This window comes from Scylla paramamosain, chromosome 43, assembly GCF_035594125.1.
Source record: "Scylla paramamosain isolate STU-SP2022 chromosome 43, ASM3559412v1, whole genome shotgun sequence".
Taxonomy (NCBI): Eukaryota; Metazoa; Arthropoda; class Malacostraca; order Decapoda; family Portunidae; genus Scylla; species Scylla paramamosain.
The window spans coordinates 7,539,822-7,549,783 of NC_087193.1; the positions used below are offsets into that span (position 1 = coordinate 7,539,822).

The window sequence follows — 9,962 nt, forward strand, 5'->3', positions numbered from 1 at the left end:
TTTTGTCTTTTTAAGTGTTGCATGTTTTTCCCTCATTCTACGTAATTTTGGGGTGTTTTTTTTTATATAATTAACTTTTTCTTTCTTTACATCTGTTTATGCGGAAGCAATTGCAATAATCTTATATGCATACATTTTTAACTCTTTCACTGTGATGTGGAACAGTTCACAATAGGAAAGGCGATGTATAGAATGTTTTAAAAGCACCTGCAAGGAAGAAAAGGGGATGAAGAGAGCAGATTATCCAGTATCTAGCCAGTGTTATGCCCTCAGGTGGCTGCAGAAAAAAATATTAAATGCTTTATAGTGGTTTGTGATTAAGGAAACAAGTCAAAAAAACAGTGAAAGAGTTAAATAACTTACTGTGGTGCTTTACTCTCTCTCTCTCTCTCTCTCTCTCTCTCTCTCTCTCTCTCTCTCTCTCTCTCTCTCTCTCTCTCTCTCTCTCTCTCTCTCTCTCTCTCTCTCTCTCTCTTAATTCATCCCTTTATTTTCATCTTTTTGTGCTTTGCCTTCCCTATACTCACTTGTATCGCTCAAAGTGAAGACACCCCACACCTGTCTTTGAAGCAAGAGTCCGTGAACCAAGGCCTCTTTCTGCTCTGCCTTGTGTTCACCCCACCCAAAGTTCAAAGATGTTCCGTGCCATGGCCTTGTGTATCCAGGAGCAAGGCAACCACCACCACCACCCTCCCATCACAAAACCTCGCTACTCTTACTTGTGAATCTCCTTATGTGACTCAGTTTGGAATTGCTACCTTTATCTCCCTGTCTGTCAGTTTGATGTCATATTTACTCCTTAAACTACTAAATGGGGGTTTTCTTATTGATTCTATTTCTTGAACACTTTTCCCAGTTCTCTTTAGGTTAGAATTGTGTTTTCTGTGTGGGGTTTTTAGTTCATCTCTGTCTATCTATCATTTACTTCTGAAATTATGAAATGAGGTCCCTAGCTTTCTTGCATTCCTGTCTGTCCTAAATCATATTTCTGCTCGGAGTTGAGTTTATCTATCCATCTATCTGTCAATTAACTCACTTTCTCCACAAACTCAGGGGGTGCTTACAAGAAATTGGTAGGTTTCTAGTTAATCCTATTTCTACATTTTCTTTACATCATGTTTCTCTTTTGGAATTGTTAGCCATCTTTTTTTTTTATGTAAGTCCTGATTTTATTACTGAAAGATGCTGTACAAGAAATAGATCCCTAAATGGTCCTAATACTCTTACCTTAGATCTTTACCTGGGTTACTGTCTTTCACATGCTCCCTCAGCCATGTCCTTCCAGCCACTCACTGACTCCCTCTGTGTTTCACCATTCCTCATTGGCTATTCAACATCAGATTATTCATTCCAAACATCCTTTGACCCCTTTCTTATACTCACACTCTAACGTAATGTAAGCTTATTCATCAACATTTTCTCCTTTGGTCTTGCATTGTGTAGCAAATTTGTGTACAGCTTGGAATATTTTGCTTGTATAGATTCTGTTCTGTAAGCTGTTGGTGGAGTATCATAAACTGTGATGATTATTTTTGAAGTTTGCCCTTGAGATTTCAAGTTATGAGCCGTGATAAGGAGACAATGAGCAGGGAGCGTTTGTGATTGTGATGCATAATGTTAATCTTATAGCACATTGATGTTCTACTTGAGTTTCCAATCTTTCACTATTACAAATAATGGAAAAGACTATATATATTTTACAGTTAATAAATACCTATCTTTGCTGAACCCTGAAGTAGTAAGTTTGATTATTCTTACCTAACATTCCTTTGTCAGTCTTTGAAGTGTTAATAAAGTGAAAGTAAAAAGTTTGTCATGAAATCAGTGATATATTGAAAATTTTTGCATCTCATACCTGTTGTAATATTTTGTTTTGTGCTTTATAATTCATATCAAGAGGCTGGAAGTGGTTTTGTAATTGTTGTCTATTAATTTCTTGTTCAGACTTGTAATGCTTCTCAGTACATACATATTTTTGCAACTGTGAGAGGTTACAGTATTGAGGGTTACATTGAGAAAATATAAATCAGTCATCATTTTAATTGTACATCTTTTTAGTTTTGTATCTACTTTTTACAGAAAGATTTATGAAGGTTTAGGAGCATACAAAATTCCCATAATTCTTAAGGCTGTGTTAATCCTTGATTTTACACTTTAAAATTTACAGTATTTAAACAAACCTTGGATAAATGTTTCTTTTCACAACTTTCATCCCTTGTACCAGTCGATGTTCCTTCTTCCCTTGTACTGATCACGTTTAGCAATATTCCTATGTCATGAGTCACACACTGCAGTTCTGATGCTCAAAGGAACCGTACATGCATACAAGTGTAGAAGTTCACGTACAGTTAATGAAAGGATCCTCGTATACTATTAGTAGTGTTGGGTAGTCTTGCTAATGTAATACTCCAGCCTGCCAGTGTAGTGCAGGGCTTGTTAATGCTATTTTTGAGGCACACTAGTTTTCATATGAGTGAGGTAGACAAGACAGCAATGGTACCTGTAAGGGGAAAGTATACAGTTAATGTGTGTGTTTGTGTGTGTGCATGTGTGTGTGTGTGTGTGTGTGTGTGTGTGGATGTAAGTGTTTACTGATGCCACAAAGTGTGAATATCTATACATATATACAAACCTATATACTACATCTCCATAGCTTCAAACATATATCCTTTGTGAGTTTGTTTATTTTACATTAATCCACTTTTACATATGTCCCTCTCCTTTACTCAATGAAAATAGGAACTTTGAAATAAGGCATCATATTTAAGGAAGTGTAGTTGTTGGGATGGCTGATGGAGAAGGAAGGACTGAAGAGTATATTCAGGGAGAAGGGAAATGTCAGGTAATAGGATAGGGATGCAGGGAATGTCAGGGAGGGAAATGATGGGGTAGATTAGACATGCAGGGACAAAGGGTGAAGTGTACTAGGAAGTAAGACAAAGGTGCAGGGATTGTGACTGTCAGGGTAAGTGTAGGTGGTGAAGCTGTAGAGTTGTGGGGGCAGGAGAGTGTGGCAGGATGGTGAAGGTGTAGGGTTGGTCAGAAAGTGGGGTGATGGAGGAGGGAGGGATTCAGTGGCAGGAAGGTTTAGGTGCAGGGTTGGTGGAGGGTGAGTGAGTGAGGGAAGAAGAGGAGGGAAGAATTCAGTGGCAGGAAGGTGGAGGTGCAGGGTTGGTGGAGGGTGAGTGAGTGAAGGAGGAAGAGGACAGAGGGATTCAGCCAGGGTTAACATTAGGTGGTAAGGTAAAAGCCTCAAGAATAATGACTGCAATAACTTTCTCCCATGATGTTTGAACAAATTTGTAAAGGAGGAAAAAAAATGTTTATGGCAAGTTAATGTTATATTTTTATCATTGTGTGCAAGTTGTTTTTAGCCATAAGTAAATATTAGTAACTTAGCGTATAAGGAGAAAGGGCTGTGTCAACAGAACCTCTATATATCTTTTTTTGCATTTACAAAATGTTTTCCATTATCAGTCTTTTGTGGGATCAATTATCTGATATTGCAACACTTATATTGAGTCCAGATTAGATTTTGTTCCACTGTGATTACGGGAGTTTGTAATTTGTATCCTGCTGGGAAGACTAAAGAATATTATTGTTAGTTAGACCTAAGAATGCAACAATATACCAGTGAACTCTGCTCTGAGAAGCACTGCATGACCAATCAGACTCTGCCTGTGGAGGACAGCCCTGTGTGCTATGTGCTGTGCCGGGCAGTGGTGCAGGGCAGCCTGAAGCAGCTGGGGAGTCCCCACAGCAGGTCAGTGTGCCCCGCCTCCTCCAAGCCTTGAGTTGGGATCTGAATGACTTGTGTTACTTATGGATGGCATTTCTTACATTTTTCATTCTGTATATTTGCTCGTAGAAATCTCACATACATAATAAACTTTAAAGGATACATTGATGTACCCACAAGATGATATACAGTAAATCTTTGATATAATGAACCTTTTTTATACTGAATTTTTTATATAATGAACACAAGGCTTACTGAATCTGCTCCCTATTTAACAAATCAACTGCCCAAAGCAACAACCTGGTGTCAGTCTGCAAGGCTCTTCCCTTCCCTCTATACAGTGACCATGCAAAAGTCAGATACCGCAGACTGGGAGGAGGCAGTGCATATTGTCCAAGGTACTCCGATACTGTGGACGTAAACACTAATAATACACACACGTTATCACCTCACTGTGGCAGCAGCAGTACACGTTGTCAAGCATACCACACCTTATTAAGATGTGAGCCTGTGGTGCTTGTGTGAGTTGTATGCTTGTTAGAAGAGAAAGAAACAGCTTGGCCATTACTTAGAGATTGGCTTAATTTAAGTGATGTGTTACTGATGTTTGTGATGTTTTAATGCTGCGTATAGATTACAGGGTCGTTTATAAGCCCTGGGGAGGAGAGTATAGGAAATGCTACTGGTGATAAGGTGGTGATTTATTATTTGTTCAAAAATTGTTGATAAATTGTAATGAAAGAATGTAAATTGATACCTTTCTTACTATGACTACTCTCTCTCTCTCTCTCTCTCTCTCTCTCTCTCTCTCTCTCTCTCTCTCTCTCTCTCTCTCTCTCTCTCTCTCTCTCTCTCTCTCTCTCTCTCTCTCTCTCTCTCTCTCTCTCTCTCTCTCTCTCTCTCTCTCTCTCTCTCTCTCTCTCTCTCTCTCTCTCTCTCTCTCTCTCTCTTTCTCTCTCTCTTTGGGGTCCCAAAGTACACCCATACACTTTCTGGACACATCATGAAGGAATCCAAACATCTTCCCATAATCCTCATTTGTTGATATTTACCTTACATAATTTTTCACCTGCTTTTGTTTATACGTGATGTGATAACTGGAATCTTGTGCTCATCAACATTCTTGCTAAAGGTGAATCAGGCTCTGTGGGTTGTGTGTTTGTGGGATGGGGTGGAGCAGCAATGATATTCTGCCCTGTTAGATTTATCAGGAGTTAGCAAAGGAAAGCAATGATATTCTGACCACCTACTGGAGTTATAAGTAGTGACTAAAGCACGGTAATGATATTCTGACTCCATATTAGAGTTATGAAGAGTAAGGCAAAGCAATATTCTGACCACCTATTGTGTTATCAGGAATAAAGCAAAGTAATGATATTCTCACCCCCTATTAGAGTTACCAGGAGTAAAGCAAAGTTATATCCTGACCCCCTATTACAATTATCAAAAGTAAAGCAAAGTAATATTCTGACCCCCTATTAGAATTATCAAGAGTAAAGCAAAGTCTCCAAAGATCAGATTATCAAGCAAACCTTTTCCCTTCCCTCACAGACTCCAAGGAATAATCACCCCTATCAGTTTTCAAATAAGTGCATCAGTCTTTCATATATATCAAGGATTTTTTAATAAGTTGATAATTTTTTAAACTTTAATGTCCTCAGTAATACTCTAATGCTACCCAAGAATTTAAATATGTACTCTTTCTATAAACCCAAATTAACATTATCCCTCTGGCTACTTATAAAGCTGAGGTGGTCTTTTAAACTATTGGCTATTGAAGACTCGTAAATCTCATGTAAAGTCTTGGTTATCTATTAATCCTTTGACCTTAATAAGACACTGATTTATGGCTGGAGTAAGGACTCTACTCTCAAACATTGGGTTACCTCATCTTGACTGCTTTCAACAGGCTGTACTAGAATTATTAAGGTCTCCAAAGGTGTTACAGTTTAACAGGCTCTAACAGAAGTTACTGAGGTTTTCAATGGTGTTTTCATGACTGTAATAGTTTAACAGGCTCTAGTGGATGTTACTGAGGTTTCCAATGGTGTTTTCATGATTGTAATAGTTTAATAGACTCTAGTGGAAGTTACTGAGGTTTTCAAGGGTAATTTCATAATTGTAATAGTTTAACAGGCTCTTGTGGAAGTTACTGAGGTTTTCAAGGGTGATTTCATAATTGTAATAGTTTAACAGGCTCTTGTGGAAGTTACTGAGGTTTTCTAGGGTAATTTCATAATTGTAATAGTTTAACAGGCTCTTGTGGAAGTTACTGAGGTTTTCAAGGGTGATTTCATAATTGTAATAGTTTAACAGGCTCTTGTGGAAGTTACTGAGGTTTTCAAGGGTGATTTCATAATGGTAATAGTTTAACAGGCTCTTGTGGAAGTTACTGAGGTTTTCTAGGGTAATTTCATAATTGTAATAGTTTAACAGGCTCTTGTGGAAGTTACTGAGGTTTTCAAGGGTAATTTCATAATTGTAATTTTAACAGGCTCTTGTGGAAGTTACTGAGGTTTTCTAGGGTAATTTCATAATTGTAATAGTTTAACAGGCTCTTGTGGAAGTTACTGAGGTTTCCAAGTGGGTTTTCATGATTGTAGCAATGGTTTAACAAGGCATCTGTACCATCAGTGAAGAAAACATTCATGAGAACCTTACAAATTATCTCTGCGGCCTTTGAAAGCAGTCCTTATGAAAACCAAAGTGTTTCTATGTATGAGCCTTGTGTTGTATTTTGTGCTCTCCTTCGCTGTCCCCACATGGCCCCAGAGCAAGGTTTGATCCTGCATATGTATGATGTATTACTGTACTGGTCATTATGTTTTGTATCAGAACAAGGTACTGTATACATAAAAAGGCTTTCTACCTCTTGCTAATAAACCAACATGTCCTGATTAAATTGTTTCTACTACAGCAGAAAAAAAAAAAAAATGTTGGGGTGTTGAATTAGTTGAGTTTAGGTTAATAGTTTTGTTTTTCTTTTTATCAGCACTCCAGTTCTTTATTAAGTTCTTCCAGCCTTCCAGTCCTTAAATTCAGTCCTTTTAGTGACCTAGTCTTTAAGTTTCAGCCTTGCAGCCCTTCCAGCTTTCCAGTCTTTTACATAATTCCTTCCAACCTTACAGTTTTTTATCCTTACTGCCTCTTAGTTCAGTCCTTCCAACTTTCCAGTCTTTAATTCTTACAGCATTCCAGTTCTTTACTAGTTCAGTTCTTCCAGCCCTTTTGTTCTTTCAGTCTTTTAGTGGAGCCGTTCCAGTTTTTTTTCTGTTCTTTAGGTTTTTATTTATTTATTTATTTATTATTTATTTATTTATTTTTATTATTTTTTATTTATTTATTTATTCATTTTTATTTATTCATATCTATATACATATATATATATATTTTTTTTTTTGCAGTTCTCCCAGCATATCAGTCCTATTTTCAGTCCTTCCGATTGTTTGTCTAATTTCTTCCAGTCACCTTTGTTTAATTTTAGTCCATTCTATCCAGCCTTCCAGTCATTAAGTTCAAGTCAGGTTCAAGTTCAAGTGAGGTCAGAAGAAGGAGAATGAAAGGATATAGAAGGATAAAAACGCAAAGCAGAAATATATAAAAGGACCAAGAAAGGGGGAAAAGTAGTAGAAATAACATGAAAGTCCAAGAAGAGTAATAAAATAAAATGAGAATTAACAAGAAAAAAAAGTAATAAAAACAAAAAGGGCAGGATAAATAACACGAACATTAAGAAAATAAAGGTAAAACAAAAAAGTAAGAGAATAAATGAAAAAAGAATATCAGCAAAAACAAAACAAACCAGAACTAACAAGAACGCCACGGAAAAGTAGGAGAGATAACAAGCAAATCAAGAAAAATAAACAGCTACTAAAATTCAAAGAAAAGAAACAGGAAAAGAGAAAGAGAAATGCCAAAATTGAAAGAAAACACAGGAGAAGACAGAGAGAAATACAAAAAAAAAAAAAAATAAAGAAAAATGGGAAGAGAAGGGGGAAAAAAAAAAAAAAAAAAAAATCCAAGACATTACTGAAGTCCAAGTCACCGCCACATCTAGCCATCGGAACATAAGAACCAAGATCAGGAGCAGGATAAGCCAAACCAAGACCAAGATCTGCATGTCAACAACAGCAAGGGGGCGGTGTGGGGTTATCTGTATGCCACTCCTGGACTTCCCTAACCTCGTGTTGTGTGTGGTTGTGATGGAGGGAGTGTGAGGCGAGGATGAGCACCTTCCATAACCCCCGCGCGGGCCCATGCCAGGTGAGTGAGGCCGCCATAATGAGGTAGTTGTGAGCGAGAGTAAATTCCACAACTGTCAGAATCTGGAAAGGTCAGGTCAGATGTGTGGTGCGGTGAGGTCAGTTTTGGAGGTAATGGAGTCAGATCAGGTGTGTTGTGGGCCAGGTGAGTGTGGTGACTGTAATGGATCAGGTTTGGGCGTGAGTGATTTCCACAAATGTCAGGTTTGGAAAGGTCAGGTCACTTGTGTGGTGGCTAAGGTCAGTTTTGGGGATTGTGGGATTAACTTTAGCCTAATAATTTCCAGACACGGATTGTTTGTTTCTGGGCAAAATATGACTTTTTTTTTCGTATAGTGGTCAGTGAAATTAATAAACTGAATGAATTTAAACCTGACAATGTAATTAAACCTAACCTGTTTTTTGTCCCTATTGCATCATTAATTTCCAGGTTAGTATTACGAATTTATTTATTTGTTTTTCTTAGTTTTTTTTTCCACAAGGCTCAAACATAAGGTTACTTTTTTTTTTTTTTATAATATTGAAGTAAAAGTAACATTTTCATCTAAGGATTGAATTAGGTTGTCAGATTTATTCACTTCATTAATTCAACTTGTTTTTCCTTCATTGTGTAAATTACAACTTGAAAAATAAAGTGTCTGGAAATTAGCAGGTTAAACTTATATCCTTAAACTCCCTCTTTATTTTCTTGTAACTAATATTACCACCTTATGATATCTCGTACATTTAATTCACGTCCTCAGGTGCCGGTGTCTTTGGTAATAGCTGTGGTAACCGCTGTGGTCATTTTGGGAGACAATACTAATTTTTTCTGCCTATTGATTGACATTTCTCCATTTGAAGATAATTTTACATTGTGGATAATTTAATTTCAAACTGTTCTTTTCTGCCAATAGTTTCAGGAGCAATATTGATTTTTTACCCATTGGTTTAATGTAAGTCTAAAACAGTCCATTTTCTGTTCTTCATTAGTTTACTTTTTAGGGAAGCGATATTACAAGCAGACTTATTTTCTTCTTCAAACTGTTTTTTTTTTTTTTTTGGGAGTTGTGATTGCATGAGAAAATAAGTAATAATTAGATAAGGAGAGTGATGGAAGGTATAGAGGAGATGAATATGACACATGAGAGAGATAAAAAAAAGAGAATGAAGGAAGGAATAGAGGGAATGAATACAGCACATGAGAGGTAAAGAAGAGAATGAAGGAAGGAATAAAGGGGGATGAATACAACAAAAATAATAAAAGGCCTAACATTTGTCTTACAGCTTCCATCACAATATTCTTAAGTACTTGTATGAATTCTTGTGAAAATTCAGCTTAATGTGATGTGATTCAGCTACTTTTTATTTTGCATTTTATTTTGTCTTTTGTGATTATGTTGGTGTTTTTTGGGGTAAATATTTGCTAATCTTCAGATTGTGGTGTTTTGGCATAATTGTTTGGTTGTGGTAATCTTTGTCTTATCTCTTGCCAAAAAACTTTCCTAATTTCCAACTATTATCAGCTTATATCATCTACTCCTGTACTGTAACCCTTTCACTGCGATACAAAACAATACCACCAGAAGCAATGCGTGAAATCTATAGTCATCTACAAGAAAGAAAGGATGAAAAAGAATAGATTTTGCAATTTGTATCCAGTTTAAAGATTGGAGGTGGCTGTAGAACAAATAAAGATGTCTGAGAGTGATTGGTAATTGAGGAAAAGATGTAGCAAACAGCAGTGTGGCAGTGCTTTGGTGATCTGCTATGACCTTGACAGTGCTAATCCCTAATGTCTTATCTTCTTAGACTCTGATGTTTGAATGTGACATGGCAGTGATGTAACATGAGGAAGTTGTGAATGCTATTTGGCTCTTGGACAATATACAGATAAATAATTTGTGTTTATCCATCAGGAACTCAAAGATATACATGAGAGGTATTGAACATTGCATAAAAAAAAAAAAGAAAAAAATGCA

General features: G+C 36.8%; 1 protein-coding gene across 1 annotated transcript in view; it reads left to right on the forward strand.

The window, feature by feature from the left end:
- The first annotated feature begins 7,829 nt into the window (after nucleotides 1-7,829).
- The window catches only part of LOC135093687 (rho GTPase-activating protein 8-like), a 36,810-nt gene continuing 34,677 nt past the window's right edge, over nucleotides 7,830-9,962 (forward strand). Inside the window, exon 1 of the mRNA XM_063993194.1 lies at nucleotides 7,830-8,002. Coding sequence (XP_063849264.1) covers nucleotides 7,996-8,002 — 7 coding nt within the window. The 5' untranslated portion in view covers nucleotides 7,830-7,995. The remainder of the gene's footprint in view (nucleotides 8,003-9,962) is intronic.